Source organism: Pseudochaenichthys georgianus, chromosome 15, assembly GCF_902827115.2.
Source record: "Pseudochaenichthys georgianus chromosome 15, fPseGeo1.2, whole genome shotgun sequence".
Classification (NCBI taxonomy): domain Eukaryota; kingdom Metazoa; phylum Chordata; class Actinopteri; order Perciformes; family Channichthyidae; genus Pseudochaenichthys; species Pseudochaenichthys georgianus.
Window position 1 is genome coordinate 4,372,571 of NC_047517.1, and position 22,468 is coordinate 4,395,038.

A 22,468-nucleotide genomic window follows, 5' to 3' on the forward strand; every position below is an offset into this window, starting at 1 on the left:
CGGACGACAGAGTCGGTCTCCGTGTGCACAGACAGGGCTGCTGTTAACGTCGGTCTGTACAACGGACTTGTGCCAAAACTACGCCAACCGGCTGCGGAGGGAGACTCCCCCCCCCCTTCACTGGAGAACTGCGCTAAAACAGCTGATCACAACGTTCACACTCTGTGGTCACGAAGTACTCCACTAGCCGCCGCCGCCCCTCCCTCCCCTCTGTCGACTTTCCTGAAGTACTCCCCCGTTGATATAAATCAACACGTAATGAATTAAGACCCCACGGTTTGATGATTGATAGGTGTGTGGGTTGTCTTTCATTTTGACATGCAGAAACATGTTAGAATAAACATAGATACTGTATGTTAAATGGATATATCCGCCTTCTTTCATTTATCTTTCCATTCCCACAACAATATACATAAATAAATGGCATATTTTGGACATAGTTCGAATGGTGATTAATCATGATTAATTAATTGTTAAACTGTGATTAATCTGATTAAAAATGTTAATCGCTTGACAGCCCTAATGTAAACACATATTTCCAAGGCACTCCTTTATAATGATTGGGATAAAACAGGTTTGAAATCATTCCAATGTATACTATAGGACAGTAAACCAGACTGGACTTAAACTGGAGAGATAAAAAAATATGCATAAATAAAATAGTAAGATATGAATGAACAACAAAAATAAAATGCGTTACATGTATTTGTTATTGGCTATGGTAGGTTATTGGTTATGTTCACATACTTATTTAATTATTAAAATGTAAACCGATCTTTTTCATATGGGTGATTAGAGTTGTACCCCCTAGATCTAGTCTCTAGTAATTATGCTTAAAGTGCACCAGATTGAAGCATTTTACTTACTACAAAATGTTCAAACATTTCTTCCCGGTATGCATGAGAAGGCAGATATGCTTGTTTTTCTCAACAAGAACTGTTTTTAAATGGGGGGGGGTTCCTTTAAAAGTTGGACTGTTGCACTGTTGTAGCTTCAGTGGTTCTCAGGTTACAGTTGCATAGCAGTGAATGTAAACTAACCTGTGTAAAAGTTTCTCGAATAAATGTAATTTTTTTGATGGAAGAAGCATGTATAATTTTTTTACCCTGCCCCTCAAAGAATTGTAATTGAGAACCGTTAAGAACCGGAATCGAAAAGTAGAATTGGAATCGAAATCAGAATCGTGGAAATTCAAACGATACCCAACCCTAATTATAATGCTTTTTGATTAGATCTCTAGCGAAAACTGTATATTGTACTTTTAGAATCTACATCCAGTGGATGTGTAGGATCTATAGTTTATAGTCTATCTATATATAGTTCTATAGATCTATAGTTAGGCTGCTAGTTTTGGTCATACAGTGATTAGACTCATACCCATGGAATCTAAGCTTTTCATATGACATGTGCGCTAGCACCGTTAGCATGTTTTCATTAAGTGCTGATTTAGACGCTTGGTGTTGGAATTGTGTTTTGTTTAGGAATTTATTTTTATTATCGTCTGTTAGCTGAGTTTCTTCCCGTTAAGCGGGTATGCCATATTCATAGGTTGTTAAATGTTAACAAGCCCTTGGATGGTGTTTCTTACAAGATGCTGCGCTAGGGGTCAAACAACATCTTTAATTTCTCTTCACACAATACGTCTCCTTGCAGTATCAATAGTAATTCCGCTGATTTTTGTATTTGATCCAATCGGTAGATAGGCCTTATTTTACACCTTTTTGCATACCCAAAATGAACTACAGAACATGATGTCATTTTGCATAACGGTGCACAGCTGATATAATGGGACTTGTAGTTTTTAAAGATATTATTGATTTTCTTTGCATTAAAGAATGTAAACACTAGGGTGAGTCCTGATTCATCCGGATCATTTACCCGGATCCTAGTAATGACCTGGGAGTGACGAGTCTCCCCTCTCCATTAACCCAAGTCCTACACCTGGTGATGTACAAATTAAAACTATAAATTGCTTCACTCGCTACTATCCTTATAACATGTAAAATCACATTACAACGTACCCCAGTCCATCTGCCTAGCCTTTATCAAGTAGGACAGCTGCCAGAAGTTATCGTTTGGCAGCGGATCAGTGAAACTTCCTCCAGACTCGTGGGGACTCAGAGCCATAACCGTAGCAGATCCAGAGATCCAGACTCATCATGCACGAGTCAACAGCAGACTCAGATTCACAAATCCTGACTGACTGAATCAAGGGAACTTCCTTCACTGTGCTAACATAGCAGACTTGTGCGGACTCTGAGCCGTAACCGTAGCAGATCCAGAGATCCAGACCAGGGGCGGCGCCAGGGGGGAGCTAGGGGGGGTAGCTCCCCCCTGGTGCCGCCCCTGGTGAAGCACCCTCCAGGATTTCTAAAGCACCTCCTAAGCACCCCCAAGAAATATGTGGTTTTTTTGTTTGTTTTTTGTTTAGAAAATTATTATTATTTTTATTAGATTAAATTAGAAAAATTATTGACTACTACATCAATGCAAATGTGAAACAAACACATTTTTGACCAAAAACATAAAGCCAACACAGGTGATATGATTAGGCCAATGGCCAGCACCCATTATATTGTTGACCTACCCATAGGCTAAATTACTTTGTGACACTTGAGTGACTTCCTGTTAGCTAGAGCGCCGAATTATTTGCTAACAGCAAAGTGAAAAAGGTATCGTTTTTTTGTCCTTAAACGTCTACGTGTGGACACTCAATCAAAACCACCTGAAAGCGAGAGGGATTCTGCACATAATAGGCCTTGTGAGTACACGTAGCTTACTTCTGGGTCTCTGTGTTTCATTCAAGCTCTGCTCTGTGTGTGTGTGGCACGAGCCATTTTGTGTGCATGCGCGAGCGAGCGAGAGAGAGAGAGAGCTCGCGCACCGGTGGGTATCTACCGGAGATCGTTGTGGTTAGAACCTGGTGCTAGCTAGCCAAGCTAACGGATATAGGGAGCTTTTTCAACAACAAGGTGGAGGGAGAACTCTCTCCTGTCAGACTGAGAGTCTCAGATAACCTCAGCTAAGGTGAAGTAAAGGACTCTCTCAGTGTTTAGATAGTTAACTTTAGTCTAGTTATCTCAGTGGGTCTCAAACAGTTTGTTTTAAAAGGGGATTTAAATTCAATCTGGTGCCACTAAATGTTTTTAAAGCTCGGTTGGATGCTAGTCAATCGGAAGCTATTGGTACCTGTTTATGTGGATAATTATGTAAATGATGCTGTATGATGTCCTTTTGTTGTTCTGTTTATATTTTTATGTTTCATGTGGAACTACTTGAGCAGGTCTCCCTTGAAAAAGAGATCAATGATCTCAATGGGATTTATCTGTATAAATAAAGGTTTGAAATTACATGAAATTGATTAGCACCTTAAGGGGGCGGATAAACCTTTCTGCCTGTGATGTTTTACAAATCAGATATTCATGTGTAGAACTAAAATATGTTAAATAATATAGTTATGTCCTGTAAAATGACATTGAAACATAAATAAAACTACACATCTTCAGATGTTATACATACATATGTGTCCTACACTAATAATACAAAGTTATATGACATTGTATGCTGTGTGTACCTTATTTGTGACATCTTCAGATATTACTGTTCCAACTCCTCATCAGTTGCCTGTGTATACAGGTGTATAGAGGTTCATGGTACAATTCATAATCCTCAAATAGTCCATATATGACTTGGTTATGATATTTACATATGTGTAGAACTTGAAAAGTAATGGTAGTAATAGTTGTATTGTTGATGTTGAACCTCCAAAGGGTTCAGTAGAAATTAACCTTGGACTAAGGCTGTGTGGAGGAAATGGAAAATGGAAACTTGGTCTTAGGAGTAAACACAAAACATTGTTGAAGAGGTCTCAGTCTGGAGAGTTGTTACTCTACAACATGTCAGTCTGAAGAATATAAGCAGGTCGTGCTCTCAACTGTTAACCTTTGAACATTGGCTTTAGTACATTTTTAAGTGCTTGTCATTCTGTTACAGAAGGGACCAATTTAAGATGTTGTTTAATTGCTGATATATTTATGGTCCACGTGTTGCAGGCAGTTTCGTTGTTAGAGGTCTTCCAGTTAGTCCAAAAGTCTTCTAATCAGGGCTCTATGAATACATAACTAAGACAGATGTGTAATATTTAATACAGCCGAAACGTTTATTACAATGCATTATGTGATGTTTTCACGGTTTTCAGAGTTGACGATAACTTGACACAGATGCTGGTCAATTGCAATGAATAGGGTGAAACACGTAGAAATCTCACAATTTCAGGGGGTGCGCGCAGAGCAACCTCCATATAATCAGAATCAGGTTTATTACCAGGTAGGTTCACACCTACGAGGGATTTGTACGGTGGCCGGCAGGTGCAAACGCGGAACAACGGCCCAAAACCCATACATAAGCAGGAAACACCTGCAAATAATGAAATTAAAAACAAACAAACCCTGAAAACAAATACAACAGAAAAACGCTGCATTTACAGAAATGATGCAAACTAAATACAACACGCAAACCCCGAAAAGAAACGCAACAAAAAAACGCTGCAAATACCAAAACGATATGCAAAGTCCAAAGCACTTACAAATCCCATAACACATACAACAACAACAAAAATCCGGATGTGCTCCAGGCCTCTAGGGGGCGCGCTACGTGGAACAGATTGATGTCTGACCAGACATAGAGAGAACGAACAAGAGTGATGGAAATCGGGAGGAAAGAAAGTTCATTTAAGTGGAGAAAGATATAAGAAGGTAAGTTTTGTTTTGATACATAGAGCATCATATTTATATAGCTAGCGTTAGCGTGCCTAACTACTACACCAGCTGAGGAGAGGAAAGCTTCACGTGAAGAGAAGATAATCTGGCTTGATGATTGTCTCACTTTTAAACGTCATCTAAATAACCTGCTTAAAAAGCTGAGGGTTAGGCTAGGTTTCTTCTACAGGAACAAGTCCTGTTTCTCGCTTGAGGCCAGGAAAAGGCTAGTCACTGTGACCTTTTGACCTGTGCTGGACTATGGGGATTTGATTTATATGAATGCACCTGCCCATTACCTGATCAAGTTAGATGCTGCGTATCACAGTGTACTGAGATTTGTGACAAACTGTCAAGCATTAACCCATCACTGTACCCTGTATGGAAGGGCTGGTTTGCTTTCACTAACTGTACGGAGGCTCAGTCACTGACACATTTTTATATATAAAGCCATGTTAGAGAAACTTCCATCCTACATCTGCTCCCTGATCTCACGGCGAATTGTAAAGTGGCTACTGCTTGAGATCGAATGCTGTGGTTTTATTAAATGTGCCAACTGCTAGGACTGTCTTAGGGAAGATAGCTTTTAGATGCGCAGCTCCTCTGTCTTGGAATAGTCTGCAAATTAAATGGAAACTGAACAATCTGGTGCCACTAAATGTTTTTAAAGCTCGGTTGGATGCTACTCAATCGGAAGCTGTTGGTACCTGCTCATGTGGATAGTTATTGTAAATTGTAATCCCTGTAATGATGCTGTAAGATGTTCTTTTTGTTGTTCTGTTTATGTTTTTATGTTTCATGTGGAACCTACTTGAGCAGGTCTCCCTTGAAAAAGAGATCAATGATCTCAATGGGATACACCTGGGTAAATAAAGGTTTGAAATGAAACAAAGTGAGGGAAGAACATTGTTAAAAGAGATAACAAATCAAGTGAATTATCAGCATCAAGGACAAATTTTTTCATTATCTGTTTATGTGAAATATGTAGAAGCCATCATTACATTGTAGACCAATGCATGATTAAATACACAAAACAGCTTATATTATACATTCGTAATTGTGTATTAGTTCTATCTTTATAGAGAATATTATACATTTAGAATCAGATGTTGAGACAGTGAGCGGCTGGGAAAGTCACACCGCCATGGGGCACAAACAGTTGCTATGACATGATGCTTTCTTCATTCTCAGGCATTCCATAAGGAGGGTCAGGAACTCACGCTTGGAACCACCAGTGTCCCCTCCATCCTCAGTGTGTCCCTCATCATCAGTGAACTTAACTGACGTCTCATGAGAGGGATCGAATGAGGCACCTTTGAAGCCGCGGATTGCTGCATCCCACACATTGGCTCTATTCATATTGAACCTGCTGCAAGATGTATTTGTTATTTTTGCAGAGAGTTCTGCAACAATGTCCTCCGCAGTCCGGTATTCTGTGCTGGGAATGTTACGATTATTGTGTTATGTCACGTTTTGTATGTCTTGTTTTGGGTGTTTTCTTCCTTGTATATTGTCTGGTCCTTCTTCCTGTGTTTTTCCCCTGTCGCTAGTTTCCCTGGTTTGTCTAAGTGTCTGATTGTGTTCACCTGTCACCCTTGTGTTTCTCCTCCCCTGCCCTGCTGTTTCTTGTCTTGTGATTACCCCTCGCTGTATTTAGTCTTGTCCCTTCCTGTGTTCAGTGTTGGTTCGTCTTTTGTTTGTGACTGAGTTCACCGGTGACTGTTCTGTTTTGTCAAAGTTATTATTTTATCCTTGAAATAAAGGCAGTATCAGTGGGTCCTGCTTGCGTCACCCACCGTAACAGTACGAACCAAATATGGGCCCAGCAGATCCTTTTGAGCAGGAGTTGTTGGATGTTACCTTTTCTTTGGCTACCTGCTCTGATCGATGGATGGGACCGTCCGGGGTTCGGCAGCGAGGGGCTGCTCTGGCAGAGGCGTGCCAGATAACTATGGAGAAACCAGGCTTGGTGAGATTCTTACCTGGCTGGATTTTGGAGTTCCTCTCGGTGTGTTATCCCCTGCCTGCTAGCCTCAGGCATGCTAGCTCTCTGCCTCCCAATTCACTTTATGACACCACACGCATCGGTGTGGTCCGTTGGAGTCAACCCTTGCTTCTGCCCCAGCTCCTGCTCCTGTCCAGGAGCAGGAGCTGGAACTCGTCTGGCTTTTGGAGGTCCACGAAGCCTCCAAACTGCTCCTAAAAGAAGGAGTCGCAAGGCCAGGCTAGCAGCCCGAGCCCCAAGAGCCATGGTCCCGGCCCCAGTTCCGGTCCCAGCGGCCATGGTTCCAGACCCAGCTCTGGCCCCAGCTGCCATAGTCCCATCTCTAGTCCCATCTCTGGTCCCTTCTCTAGTCTCTTCTCGAGTCCTAACTCAATTCCCTTCTCTGGTCCCCTCTCTAGTCCCTTCTCTGGTCCCCTCTCTAGTCCCTTTCCCAAGTCCCTCATCTAGTCCCTTCTCTAGTCCCTTCCCTAGTCCCTCCTCAGGTCTCTTCCCTAGTCCCTTCTCTAGTCCCTTCTCCAGTCCCACCTCTAGTCACTTCTCAGGTACCAACTCTAGTCCCATCTCAAGTCCCTTCTCTAGTCCCTACTCAATTCCTTTCTCAAGTCCTTTCTCAAGTCCCTCCTCTAGTCACTTCTCTAGTCCCTTCTCAAGTCCCATCTCGAGTCCCCTCTCCAGTTTCTTCTCAAGTCTCCTCTCGAGTTCCCTCTCAAGTCACCTTTCGAGTTCCCTCTCAAGCCCTCTCTCAAGCCCCCTCTCGAGCCCCCTCTCTCAAGCCCCCTCTCGAGCCCCCTCTCGAGCCCCCTCTCTCAAGCCCCCTCTCTCAAGCCCCCTCTCGAGCCCCCTCTCAAGTCCCCTCTCCAGTCCCTACTCAAGTTCCTACTCAAGTCCCAACTCAAGTCCCTACTGAAGTGCTGTTGGAGGTTCCGCTGGGGGTCCTGCCAACTCCATGTCCTGTCCCGTTGGGGGTCCCGCCGACTACTCTTCTGCCGGAGGTCCTATTAACAAAGCACTTATATACTAATAAAGGGCTGGCTTATCTAAAGCCAGTTGAGTAGCACTTGAAATGTTTTTGCTCTATGAAGCCTGATGTACTTATATGATTCTGTTTTCTTCAAGTTTGTATTTTGTTGGTCGAACGCACTTATTGTAAGTCGCTTTGGATAAAAGCGTCAGCTAAATGCAATGTAATGTAATGTCCTGCCAACCCTATGTCCTGTCCCGTTGGGTGTCCCGCCGACTACTCTCCTGCCGGGGGTCCTGCCAACCCTATGTCCTGTCCCGTTGGGGGTCCCGCCGACTGCTCCTCTGCCGGGGGTCCTGCCAACCCTGTGTCCTGTGCCGTTGGAGGCCCAGCCGACTACTCTTCTGCCGGGGGTCCTGCCAACCCTATGTCCCGTGCCGTTGGAGGTCCTGCCGGGTGTCCTGCCAATCCTGTGTCCAGTTCCGTTGGGGGTCCCGCCGACTACTCTCCTGCCAACTCCATGTCCTGTCCCGTTGGGGGTCCCGCCGACTACTCTTTTTGCCGGGGGTCCTGCCAATGCTATGTCCTGTTCCGTTGGAGGTTCCGCTGGGGGTCCTGCCAGCTCCATCTCCAGTCCCGTCGGAGGTCCCACCGACTACTCTCCTGCCGGGGTCCTGCCAATCCTATATTATGTCCCGTTAGGGGTCCCGCCGACTACTCTTCTGCCGGGGGTTCTGCCAACCCTATGTCCTGTTCCTCTGGGGGTCCCGCCGACAACTCTTCTGCCGGGGGTCATGCCAACCCCTTGTCATGTTCCGTTGGAGGCCCCGCCATCACCTGTCTCGTCGGGGTCCTGTCAACTCCTGGTCCTCCTCCGTGGGGGATCCTTTCCGAAGCCTGTCCCACCGCTCCGGTTCCTGTTCAGCCAACACCGGGTCCTGCCCGGCCTCCGGAGCTCTCTGGTCATCGCCCTCGAGCTCAGCCCCCTGAGAACCGCGGTCTTCGACCTCGAGCCTGGCCCCCTTGAGAGCTGCGGTATTCGCCCCCGAGCCCGGCCCCCTTGAGAGCTGCGGGATTCGCCCTCGGTGCTCCTTGACTCTTCCTGCCGCGGTCCTCGCCCTCGGGCCCGGCCCCCTGACTCTTTCTGCCGCTGCCTTCGCCCTCATGCTCGGCCCCCTGAGTTCGCCCGCTGTGGCCTTCGCCCCACCATGGGGGGCCCGAGTCCCCCGTTCTCGGCTTCTGATTTGCCCCCGGGTAGTCCGCCCGAGATCCCTTCCGTGTCCTCCGCTGTGCTCCTGGGCTGTCAGCCCAAAATCCCGTCCTTCTGACCCCCTCCACCCACCCTGGTGGCCTAGTGATGCAACATCGTTTACCTATAGAAGTTGTTCTGACCCGGGGCAGACTGGACATCTTCCTGGAATGGGGTTGGTTCTCCATCCTATTTTTACCCAGGAAATAAGTGCACACAAAGGTATTTATTGATTTCATGTTCACAAATTACACATAATATGTCGACAATGAGTGCTCACTTTGTGAACATTTGAAATGTCCCACTCCTGCATACACACAAATGGACTGACTGAAATAAAAATAAATTCACTTCACGATAAATCCAAACTGACCAAGGTACAGTATATTGTTGACTGTCCTTTAACTCTCACATTAGGATTTACATTGGGGCACAATAAACCAACTCCTCTCTGCACCTATAATATATCTATATGATGTCACGAGTTACATTTAGGTGCACAGTGCTGTCTCTTGACTTGCAAGCTCTTTTACCAAACAAGCTAACGCTAGCTGGGTAAATATGACGCTCGCTTGTATCAAAGCAAAACTTACCTTCTTATATATCGACTTTTTCCACTTCGATCAACTTTGTTTCCTCCGGCTTCTATTTGCAGCACTCTTGTTCGTTCTCTCTATGTCTGGCCAGACATCAATCTGTTCCACATAGCGAGCCCCCTAGAGGCCTGGAGCACTTCCGGAATGTTTTTTTTTTAATGTGTTTTGGGATTTGTATGTGCTTTGGACTTTGCATATCGTTTTGGTATTTGCAGCGTTTTTTGTTGGGTTTGTTTTCGGGGTTTGTGTGTTGTATTTAGTTTGCATCATTTCTGTAAATGCAGCGTTTTTTTTTAGCATTTTTACCTAAACAAAACGCAACTCTAACGCAGAGCGTCTGAATTAGCACTAAGCGAAAGAGTGCTGACGCACTGGTTAGCGATCTTTTATACTTCATGCAATCTTCACAAACTAGATATCGTATGAAAGCTGAGATTCCACAGATTCCAATGGTATAAGTATCATCACTGCGACCAGAACTCACGGCAGCAAAAGCCAGCAAAGACAACACACAACTTCACTTTACGGGTCCAAAACGGCAAATACGTCTTACCTTTGCTGTTTTCTGATCAAAAGTTGTGTTCAAGGGCATTACAACGCATATAAACGCTGCTGAAGGTTAATCCAATATCTCTGTGTCACTTTGAAATGATTACTGATAATCCATCATAACATTTATGTCAATAAACGTACTTTTCATATAGAGTTTAAGAGAGCTTTAGTTTTGGGCATTCACCAATGGTAATGTTTAGATGGAATTAGGGACTTCCCCTCAATTATATTGGCTCTAACGGTTCAAAAGAGGTGTCAATCACCAACATCAATCGATGGGTTCAAGAGATATGGCAAATACACTCAAATGACCCCAGAGGTGGTTTTTGTTTTCTAAACCTCTCTAAAAAGGTCACATTTAACTTGTTTTGCATCAATCTTGATACAGGGTACTTATTATTAGGGCCGGGACTTTAACGCGTTAATTAAGATTAATTAATTACACAAAAATTAACGCGTTAAAAAATTAACGCATTTTAATCGCACTTTAATCGCACTTATTTTTGCACAGCGGAACGTTTCTCACTGGATGAGTTTCAGGCGTACCGATATTATACTGGAGCACCGTGACTTCAGCATGGGACTTCAAACAACAACAAACCACGGGTGAACAATAGTCAAACATGAACGAACAAGCTGATGAGACCGCTTTGGTCGGCCCCGTGGATGGGAAATGTTGTTTAAAAAACGGACGGATGGAAGCGTCGACAAGAGCACGGTTGTGTGCAAATTATGCAAATAAGTATTTGCATATCACCGCAGCACATCAAGCCTAAAGTATCACCTAAATGCAAAGCATGTAGCAGCTAGCATGTAGCAGTTAACCTGACTCCGAGTGCAAGGAACCACACCCTGACCCAACCCACACTCAACCAGATGACTGGTTTCAGTGCCAGGATAAGTAAGTCCACGTCTGAGAAAATAACCAACTCCCTGGCTCATTGGATTTGCACAGGCTCGACATTAAGGACTGCCCGATGGCCCGGGGCCATCTAGTATTTAGCTCGGGCAATGAAGCCTCACCTGCTGGTTGCCCGATCGGGCAATCTATTATGCCAGTATCATGCAGCTCGCGGATCCAGTAATGAGTGACCCGACAGTAAAACTAAACATATCTATAACTAGTTTAGGTAGTTTGAGAGGTAATTAAAATAGCTACGTGTGATATTCTAACCAGTGTGTGTTTTGTTCCGCTCACCGCTGCATGTGGTTATGCAGAGCTGCGTGTCGAGTCTCGACTCGTCAGCAGCAGCTGATCTCTCTCTCCCGTCAGATTAGACTTCACTCGCGTTTATGTCCATATCGATCAGATCCAGCTAGTTCTAGCTAATGATCTGACTACCCGCTTATTAAAAGACAACTACACAATAAGTGTCGCTATGCAACTGGATGAGGCCACAAAGTATAGCGCAGCATTATGCATTTGTTTACATGCCCACCGGAACCCCGAGGCATTACCAACAGATCAACGCACAATCAACCCATACAGGACATCTCTTTCTCCAATTAAGTGTTAGACATTAGAGTTGACTATTCTTGTCTGTCACATACTATTCTTGTCTGTCACATTAAGTGGCGCAACTGAAGCGATATTGCTCTAAAGGGAAATTATTTTGACCGAAGATATTTAGATTTGCCGGCTAACGGGAACACTGACGTGTGCGCTCGGCTCCTCTCGACTGCTGCTCGGGTCTGCTCGGTCAGCTTCCGGATGAGGAGGCATTCGTTCGACTAACTTACAGTAGTTAACATTACAAACATTTTTACAGGGGCCATAATAGTGTAAATAATGTTTGTTTTGGCAGTTATAACTGAATGTAATGTTGTCTACTTTTTTCCATCTGGGAAGGCATTTGCCTTCATCAGATGGAAAGTGTTTTGACCAACAACTTAAGTATTTCTTATAGCTATGCAGGGCATGCAAGCGAGCAAACACAAGCAAGAACAAACAAACAAGTGAAATGAAGAATAAAATTTAAATTGTACAATATAATATTGTGGTGGTTCATCTTATAATTCAGTCTAGAGAACGCACCAGACAGCATCTAAGACCTGCAAAAATCTAAATTTTCTAGGGGGACGGAGGCCCCCCAAACCCTTCGTGCGATTTCGTCCGTGTGCATTTTTCAGGGCAATCTCTATTGGGCTCAGGGCCATCTGTAAATTATCTGTAAAAATCCTTAATGTCATGCACTTCGACTGTAGACCACTTGGAGTAAAATCCATGTGAAAATTGCTTCTCACTGTTCTCAGGTCAAATATGTATATTTGATTAAAAATGCGATTAATTTCGATTAATTAATTACAAAGCCTCTAATTAATTAGATTAATTTTTTTAATCGAGTCCCGGCTCTACTTATTATATGTTATAGTTCGGATTCTTAAAGCTTTTTGTCTACTATCCCATCATTCAAGGGTGGTTTTTCACTATAAGTAATGGTTTTTATTTGGACGGAAACTATAATCTACACTATGTTCAATCTGAATTTACTTAATAATAAAAACATCTGTATTGATTCTGACTTTTCTACATCCAACTCACAGGTGTATCATTGCTTTGAGAAAAATAATTTTAATTTACCCCTTTTTAGAAGTGAATATATAGTCATTTCTTCTGGTAATGTCATTTTCGAAACCTGAGACCTGAAAAACAGGCTCAGGGCTTAACAGGTTAAGAACATTGTAATACAAATTTAAAAACGACGTATATAGTGTACATACGTAGTATATGTTCTCCTGGTGAGACCTCAAATAATCTTCGTAATATCTATCAAACTATAGATCTGACACATACACTGGACGTAGATTCTAAAAGTATAATATACACTTCTCGCTAGAAATCTACATATAAACTATCCTACAATTTAGGATTTTCCACTAAAAATAAGTCCGGTGTCCGCCATGTTTTTTTTTCTCAAGCTAGGAAAGTTGGCGATCACGTGACAGGGACACTGGTCATTAGAAATGAATAGGAACAAATATTGTATCCATGTCACGTCTTGAGAGGGTTATTTGTGAATATACTACGTCTTGCCCTGTGGACCAACGTAGTTATTACACGTTTGTTTTTTAGAGACTGGGTTGGACCACTATTCTCTCAAACGCGCACAGAAACAATCGACAAATAAATACTTAAAACCAAACATGAACAGAAGAATCTTCTCTTCCAAAAAATGGAAACAAACCTCCTCAGATATCGTCATCAAATTTCAAATTAGGAAACAAATATCGCAAACCTCTGGCTATAATGGAAACAACAAACTGAAAATCTAACAATATAAGACACCACAGTTAATAGTACTCAAGACCAAACTGCAATCAATTATACATTGAAAAAAAACTACTACTCCCAACCAGGGCCGTCCCTGGCCAACTTGGCCCCAAGCGACATTGTGAGATGAGCCCCCCCCCCCCCCCCCCAACCGACAGGAGTAGAACAAAAAGTACTTGCAAATATAATTCCTGTATATTATTATTATCAACACAGTTACTTCTTTAAACAGTGAGGTAAATGGTAAATGTGCATGTATGTTGTTCAGTATGCGCTTACAGGTGAATACGTCCTGCATTTCCTGCCAAATACTAGCCTCAAAAAGATTAAAATATAATTAATTGCAAATAAACGACTTCTACTAATGATAATAATCAATCAATTCAATAATATAAATACTATATTATTTTATTATAATATAGTTATAATATAGTCAAGACAAAACATGCTTATTACATGCTAAAAAGCTGATATTTCTTAAATCTGTATTCAAATGTAGTTCCCTCTGTCAGCAATGTATCAACAACTACACACACATTTCTATCAGTATTTCTCTGTGTTGTGGTTGACATGATGATATGACTGTTAGGAGTTAAGGGGAGAGGCTGAGCATCACCATGAAATGTGCAAATTGACATAAAAATGAATAAAGGGGAAGAAATGCTCCATGTTTTTTAGGCTGTAAACTTTAACTGTTATGTAAGCCAACTAGACAGACAGGACTCTTCCTCCTGTACATAAGCAGATAAAAGGCAATAAAACATACTTGAATGAATGTTAAATAAAGAATGCTGGAAATAACTGCATCTCCATTAGCCTATATGCTCTGCAGAGACTGCCTTCTTCATGGTGTGAATTGCAGCTGATGTTTTAATATGGCAATTGGCAAAAGTTTGACATTTGACTTATACAACATTCGCAAGTTGTACATTTGACTCATACAATAACCCACCTTCGAGTGATGCTCTAGTTTCTTCATGTTTTTGTTTTTTCCCTCTTGCTTGCTCCGAACTGAAACGTCCGGTTACGTAGTGTAACCCTTGTATATTATCACAGGCGGAGCCCTCTACTGGACTCTATGGGTACTCTCTTACCCCCGCAAGCATTCTCCCACTGAGACTTCTATAGACGTAGCCGGCCCTGGCGGGCCTACCTGAATGCGGCGCCGCATCACACCGTATAAAAGGAGGCCTCGCCTCCTGACTATCATCCTACACCTCTCTTCAGCCAGCGGAATAGGACAGACAGTGCCCCGAGTAGAGGGCTCCGCCTGTGCTAATATGTCAAGGGTTACACTACGTAACCCGACGTTATATCTCTCACAGGCTCCACCCTCTACTGGACTCTATGGTACAGTGGGTGGAAGCCGCGATGTATACGCGCACTGTCGTCCAACAATATCCACCCTACTGCCCCTGACCGGCTATTATGGTCAGCAGCTGCTGCCCCACCTTCTCCTTTAACCCGGTTGTAACCGAGGAGAAATCTGGGCTGTGGCTGACAGGCACACCCCTGCTGCGCTTACCTCGCAAAAAGTGTGCTCAAAAAATAGTGCCGGGGGACCCCCCCCACCCTGGATGGGGAGAGCCCCCCTCGGCCCCGAAAGGGTCTACTACACGCCTGCCTCCTGAATCCCAAGGATAACAGGGAGAGCGCCCAGAGCCCCCTGCCCCACACTCAAACACGACCCCGTGCCCCGGTGTGTGGACTAAAGTGTGGAGGGCTCCCCCCCCTCCTGCTCTCGGCAGGAGGATAGCGCCCTCCAGCCCGTAAGGGCCCAGTGTGCCACCCCCGCCCACCCCGGGACCCTCCCGGACCCTCCCGGGACCCTCTGGACAGGGCCCGCGAGAACAGCGAAGGCGCATTACGTCCGGGGAGGGGGTCAGATGCCAACTGACCCACAACCCCCTACCAGTCCTGTGTTGCCCCCCGCCAGCTACAGACGAGGAGAAAGAGCCCGACATGTCCAAGAGATAAAACCTTATGAAGGGGCCTGGCGTCGACCAAGACGCCGCTGTGCATATATCCTCCACACTCCACCGTTGAATAAGGCTGTTGACGCAGCCACAGCCCGTTGTGGAGTGCTGCACGAACCCCCGTGGGGCCAGGCTCTCCCTGCCTGTCCGTAGGCATGTGCAATGCACTCGCAGAGCCAGCCTGCCAGGCGTGTCTTGGACAGAGCTTTCCCGATCATACCCGCCCCCGACAGCACACGAACAGCTGTTCGGTGCGTCTAAGGGCCGCCGTGCACTCTACATAATATGCTAGCGCACGCACCGGGCAGAGGAAGGTGCAGTCTAGCCTTCCCTGGTCCCACCATGGGGGGGAAGACTAAACCCCCCTAACTGAATAGCCCTGACCTGAAACGCACTCCTTAGGTTTTGGGCACAAAGGAGGGGTTCGGTCTGAGTATTCGCGCCGCTCCGGTCACCCCGAATCTGAAAACAGCTCGGGTGCACCGACAGAGCAGTTAACTCGGACACTCTTTTGGCTGACGTTAAGGCAAGAATCAAAGCTGTTTCCACGACAATGCTTTCAGAGAGGAGAGCTCCAAAGGCTCAAACGGCTCTGAGGCCAGAGCCTCGAGCACTAGGGGCAGGTCCCACTGTGGGGTGGAGGCGTGCACTACTGGGCGCAGCCTCCTGACCCCCTGTAAAAACCGCGACATCAGTGGTTGAATAAGGCCTGACCTGCCGCCAAATCCCTCATGGCAGGCCGCTGCATACACTTTCACTGTTGAATGCGCAAGCCCTCTGTCCACCAGTAACTGTAAGAAGGATAAAATAGAGCCTAACTCACCAGATAGGGGCTCTATCTCCGCTCCTCACACCATCGCTGGAATCCTAGCCACTTTGGGCTAGGGCTCAGGCTGTGTGGGATCCAGCTCTAGCTGCCTGGATAGACTGAATAACACTATCCAGACAATCCACCCTGTCTCAACCTGTCCCTCTCAGGAGCCAACCTGGATGAGGACGGCCGAGAGTGGGTAAGGCCCCGATTGCACCTGCCTCTTGAGACATTCGCCCCCCAGAACTGGGGAACCGCCCAGGGCTGGCCCACCCTCACCTGTGTCATCTCTGAGTACCACGGGCGCCCCAACGCGATCCCGGAGCCACTAGGATGACTGACAGATGTTCTCGCCTCACTCTCCTCAGGAGGGGTGAGAATGAGAATGCAGCGGGTGGAACGGTCGTATAGCAGCTTCCTTGGCCATGGCTCGTGTGCAAACGCGTCCACCCCCAAGGGTGGGTCGTCGCTCCGAGCCACGGAGAACCACAGGGCACAGTGGCTGTTTCGCCGGCTGGCGAAACAGATCCACTTCCGCTCTCCCGAACTGGTCCCAGATCTGCTTCACCACCTTCGGGTGAAGCACCCACTCGCCTGGCAGGGGCCGCCCCTCGACATGAGGTCGGCTCCCCCGTTCTCCAGTCCCGGGATATGGAGGGCTCTCAGAGATAACACCACCTCTGAAGCCCATAACCACAGTCCTCTCGCTGTGGTCAACAAGGCGGCAGATCGAACTCCGCCCTGCTTGTTGATATAAGCCACTGTGGTGCTGTTGTCGCTCCTGACCATTACAGTTTCCCCTGAATTAGGGGCCTGAATGCCGGAGGACTAACACTACCGTCCCGTAGCTCTAGGAGATTGCTGTGTCGAGACTCTGTTAGAGCCCAGCGCCCACCTATAGCCCTCTTCAGGCAGGTCCCTCCCCATCCTGTTCCGGATGCATCCGTGAACACTGTGATGTAGGAGGTCACCCGTCCCAGTGGAGACCCCTCCGGAGGTGATCCGGGACCCCCAAAACCGGAGGTTGCCCCCTCACTGAGGGGGGTATGGTCACCAGCCGCCACTTGTGCCTCTTGGGATCCAAGCGTAGGCTGGAGAACCACCTCTGCAGGCGGCGCATATGTAGTAACCCTAACGGGACCATCATTGTGAGCAGCCGCCATGAGATCCCAGCGTCTGCATGACAGTAAAAGCTGTCACTGTTGCCCCCTGTCGCAGTCTGCGTACCCCCTGAAGAAGGGACACACGTCTGCTCTCTGACAGGGTGGCGTGCGAACGTGCCTGCATCGAGCACCACACCCAAATACAACGCCCGTTGGTGAGGTATGGGGGTGCCTTCTTTTTTCCAATTGAATCGCAAAGCCTAATCTGGTTAGGTGTGTGATCCAATTGTGCTGTGCAAAACATTGCCCTGTTCCTCGTGACCCAGCCATGACTAGGTCGTCTATGTAAAAGAAAACTCTCATGCCGTGTGCGTCGCAGCGGTTAGAAGCGCTGTGGCCACACATTTGCTGAATGTGCATGGGGATAGGGAATAGCCGAACGGCAGCCTGTTGTACTCGTAGGCTATTCCCTGGAAGGCAAAACGCAGATACTTTCTGTGCTTTGGAGCAATTTCTACATGAAAGTACGCGTCTTTCAGGGTCGATGGTGGTGAACCAATCGCCTGGCTGCACCAGCCCCAGTAACTGTTTCATAGTTAGCATGCAGAATTTCCTGCGGGAAATGTGGCGATTCAGGCCGCGGAGATCGAGAATAGGTCTGAATTCCCCTGTCTTCTTGGGAACCAGGAAGTATATGGAATAAAGACCTCTTCCCTGCGCTGAGGGTGCACAACAGACACAGCCCTGTTTCTGCACCAGAGCCTGAATCTCTGCTGAGAGGAAACTCATCCCCTCTCGAGAGGATAGCTTCACCTCTCGCATGCCCATAAAAGGGGGTGGGACGCTGTAGAACTGGAGTGAATAGCCCCGTTTCCAGCGTCCTGTCCATCCACTTGATAGTACACAGCTGGAGTTTTCCATTCCCCATAACACTGTGTTAAAGGGCATGACCTCAGCTGTGGGGGCCGCAGCTATAAAGCTGTGGTACTCTCTGGCGACCCGTCCCGCCGCAAAACTCCCCGTGAAGGGAAGATTCGCCCATGGAGGGTCGACACAGAAAGGGCCGATTATTTACTGAGGACCCTGAACGCACCGCCGCACGCTCATGTGTGAGCGCGCGCTCCCTCAAAATGCGTTTTCACCCTTACGGAGACATCATTAATCGGAGTCCTCATAGGAGTAATGCGGTCTACTAAGGTCCCTGAACGCACCGCCACGCGCTCTTCTATGAGTGCGGGCGCTGCCTAATGCAACTCTGGTACCTGCATTAATTGGAGTCTTACCCCAGGCTAGTGTGTTCCCCAACAGCAATATGCCGGCCATAATGCCCTGTACCCCGTATAACATTACGATAGCTTTTGTTTACGTTTCATCACTCTCATCTGCGCACTCCCACTAGGCTCCCTCCTTTACAGGAGCTATGGATGGGGCGGCGAGTGGGGAATCTGTACAGACATCATTGTACGTGTAACATTGTGGAAACAAAGGACACTTAGACTTGGATACAGATCAACTTACATTTGTTCAAAGGAAATCTGTGGATTGCAATCGAATAGGGAGGAGGCGGGATTCACCCTCGCGTCCCGGGCGAAGAGATTTCCTCCCCCCGCCGAGACGCTACCTTCCCCCAGCCAGTCAGCTTCGGGCAGACGGTCGCACCCCCACCCCGGCCCCTCTCTGCTGCTGCTGATGAGCCTGCCGAGGTCGGGCAGTCCTTCCCCGTGGCTGCCGATATGCCGGTACAACGTGATGGGCCGTAGAGGTGGAGGGCGCCGCAGCTACGGGACCCCCGTGCCGGCGCCTCTCCCTCCGCTTCACTGTCGCACTGCGCTCCCTCGCCTGCATTTGAAACGCGTGGAGGAGCGCGTAGCGGGGCCGGAGGCGGGGCCAGCGGTAGCAATCCTGCTAAGCTGGACCCTTTCCTCCTCCAGCCGGCTGAAGCGCTGAGTGACCGAGGAGATTGACCCAAAGAGCCCCTCCGTGGACACGGGGGCTCCGAGGAGATCTTCTCGGTCTTTTCTAGATAGGGCAGTGAGTCCAACCACACGTGACGAGACGCCACAGGGCCAAGGAAAATCACCCGCCCTGCTGCAGCGGCCACGCCATGAATCAGATTATTCATCTGACCTATAGCGCGGTCCGGATAATCGCTCCCATCTTGTGACAGGAGGGCGGGGGCGGCTGCCTGAGGGGTGATCAGGGAGACGCCCAACACGCCGAGATTATTGGCTGCAGCCGCCATCTGCGTACCGAGCTTGAACATCTTGTCCAGATATTCCAGAGTGTCTCGGTCCCGGGCAGCGGGGGCAGGGGTCGCTTACCCTCCGCCCAACCAGCCGCCCGCGGAAGCAGATGGGCCGCCAGGCTCTCATCAAGCAGGGGCACCCCCGCACACGCTGTGTCCGAGGGGCCCTCCACCTTGATGATGCCTGCCATAGCGGCTACTGGGGCCTTCGTCTCAAATGGCTGCTGCCATGTCGCCTCCACACACCGCCATATATCAGGCAGTTGGGGCGAAACAAGGTTGGTTGCGCTGGATGCACCGGGCCGTAAAACCCCTGTCTCAGGCAGCTTATAGGCCTCGGTGGCAGCGGTGGTGGGAGCGGTAGGCCTACGCGCTCCGCTGCCAGGGTCATCACCGCTGGGAAATCCAAACGTGCAGACCTGAGAGTCGGACCTCCCTACCGAGGCATCCTCGTCCTCCTCCTCCGGAATCGGGGTTGTCTGGCCCCACGGAAGGGAGAATCGGAACGGCACTTCCTCCTCTCCTTGTAAGGGAAACTTCTGTTGCAATGGAAATCAGCACTCAGAAAGACACGGGAGGAGCAGGAATTCTGAATGTCAAACACTGGGATTTATTGAGAGATCCAACGGCCGGGAGCATTCACAAGATATTCACACAACTTGCATCATGTGAATTCCAAGTCAACACTCGGTTACACAGAAAACACAGCGCAAATCTACCCAGAGAATATAGGAGGCGCCTATATTCGCGCTCTTTCCATCCTAATCGATCGCACATGTTTAGAGACAAAGAAAGTCTGTTAAAGTCATCTGCGCAGTTGGCCACACTCCCCCACAGGAAGGCAGGACCTTTGACCTGTGCCCTGCTCTAAGTTGCAGGACACATGGGAAAACACTAAAATTCTCCCCTGCACAGATATCATTAAAATATTATCTAACACTCCTGACTCGCCCATCTCAACGACGTCGAGATCCGAATCCTCCACCTCCTCCTGCGGAGTCTCTGCTGACAGGAAATGCTGCCCACGATACTCACGCGTGAGCCGAGGAAGCATCTGGCAGGCTGAGCATGCCGGCGTCGGGCCCATACCGCTCACAGCGTGGTTAGGCCCCATACACAAAAACAGCAGGGGTGTGGATCCGCTCCCGCAATCAGGTTGGACATTTCGGGCAGGTCCTGTGGTCAAGAACTGACTCCATTACTCTAAATGTTCCGTCTTTTTAAGCTCCGTGAAAACACTTCCGCTTGCTGAAGAGAAAGGATGATAGTCAGGAGGCGAGGCCTCCTTTTATACGGTGTGATGCGCGCGCATTCAGGTAGGCCCGCCCAGGCCGGCTAGGTCTATAGAAGTCTCAGTGGGAGAATGCTTGCGGGGTAAGAGAGTACCCATAGAGTCCAGTAGAGGGCAGAGCCTGTGAGAGATATAACTGTCTTTTCACCGAATCTCTCTCACCTGCACTAGTGGCCGTATCAATGCCGTAATTGGTCAGATGTCGATTCATTGCAACGGTGTCGGGTTACAGACGTGCACCCCTTGTCACATCCTGTTTCAAATCAATGCCGTCTTTTGTACTATTGAGGCAAACATTTGACATTCAAGGTGTAATAAAAAAAATCTACATTTGCTTTCTTTATTATGCATATCAGTCCCAACGTGGCTGGTTTTACCTGGCAAACAAGATTCTGATTAATTTGATCTGACACCAGGGGTAAGCGGGTCAGGGCAGGGACAACAAAATAAGCTAAAATAAGTTAAGTCTGCACACATAATATTGACACGGTACACCTTAGTTTATGCTGGACTTTAGGTTTTCATACAGTATTACTTTGCATACATTCAAAGCAAAAATATAGAGTATGTGTGACTTTAAAGCTCTTAACCAGGTCTATAATCTATCCCTGGGTTTGTGTATGTGTGTGGGGGGGGTGCATCTTACCACGGCGGGGGAGTTGACCACTGCCAGGTTGTAGCCATAAAGCATGGAGCTCCCAAAAGAGGTCAGGAATGCCACTGCCACAGTGATGTACCTGAACGCGTTCAATGAACGATCGTTCATGAACGCGTTCATATTTTGGGCGAACGTGAACTGAACGTACTGTATTTCCGCTAGATGAACGTAATTGAGAACGTGTTCATTCTCAGCGCTGTATAACGGCGTTCAAAACTGCGTTCATTCTCAGCACTGTATTATAACGGCGTTCAAAAGTGTGCCAGATTTCATTGCCTTTCAGCCCGAAAACCCAGTTAAAACACACCGTAAACAGCTTCAAAATAATGCGGAAAACCACCCAATCTGGCAACAGCAAGCTGCCTGTGACGCGTACGCGCCTGTCACCCCTGGCTGTCGCACTAAAATATAAATAACTAAATTCAGACTCCTCACAACAAACAATGTGGGACCGCGGAACCGGCGAGCATTGAATGAATGAATGAATTAGTATGGACGAGAGCCGAGAGCAGCTGCAGCAGCACTCGCTCAGAGTGAGACTCTACGGCAGGGGTGGGGAACCTGCGGCCTCCGGCCGTATACGGCCCGCGAGACAATTTGGTACGGCCCTCGAGGTAATTTATAAACACACGCAAAAAATAAAAAAATGAAAGAAATCTAGACCGCAAAAAATTAAACAAGCGATGTGCCTGTTTTTCCTGGCCAGGTCAGGGTCCTTGACACAACACGAGCCTAACGTGTCTCACGTGGTATATGTCTCGACTGACAGGGTGCATTCTGACGGGAGCACCAGAACGCCACTCAAGCACTTCAGAAATTGCAGTACCGATAAGTCCATACACATGCCGCATGTTTTCTGCTGTCTGTGTCTTATAAGAAGGTAAGTTTGTTTTGATACATAGAGCATCATATTTATAGCTAGCGTTAGCGTGCCTAACTACTACACCAGCTGAGGAGAGGAAAGCTCACTGAAGAGAAGATAATCTGGCTTGA

The 22,468-nt window shown here is 47.2% G+C and overlaps 1 protein-coding gene across 1 annotated transcript in view; it reads right to left on the bottom strand.

Moving 5' to 3' along the window:
* slc2a15a (solute carrier family 2 member 15a) overlaps positions 1-21,583 on the bottom strand; it is a 309,661-nt gene extending 288,078 nt beyond the window's left edge. Inside the window, 1 exon segment of the mRNA XM_034101155.2 lies at positions 21,464-21,583. Coding sequence (XP_033957046.2) covers positions 21,464-21,583 — 120 coding nt within the window.
* Positions 21,584-22,468: the final 885 nt, after the last annotated feature.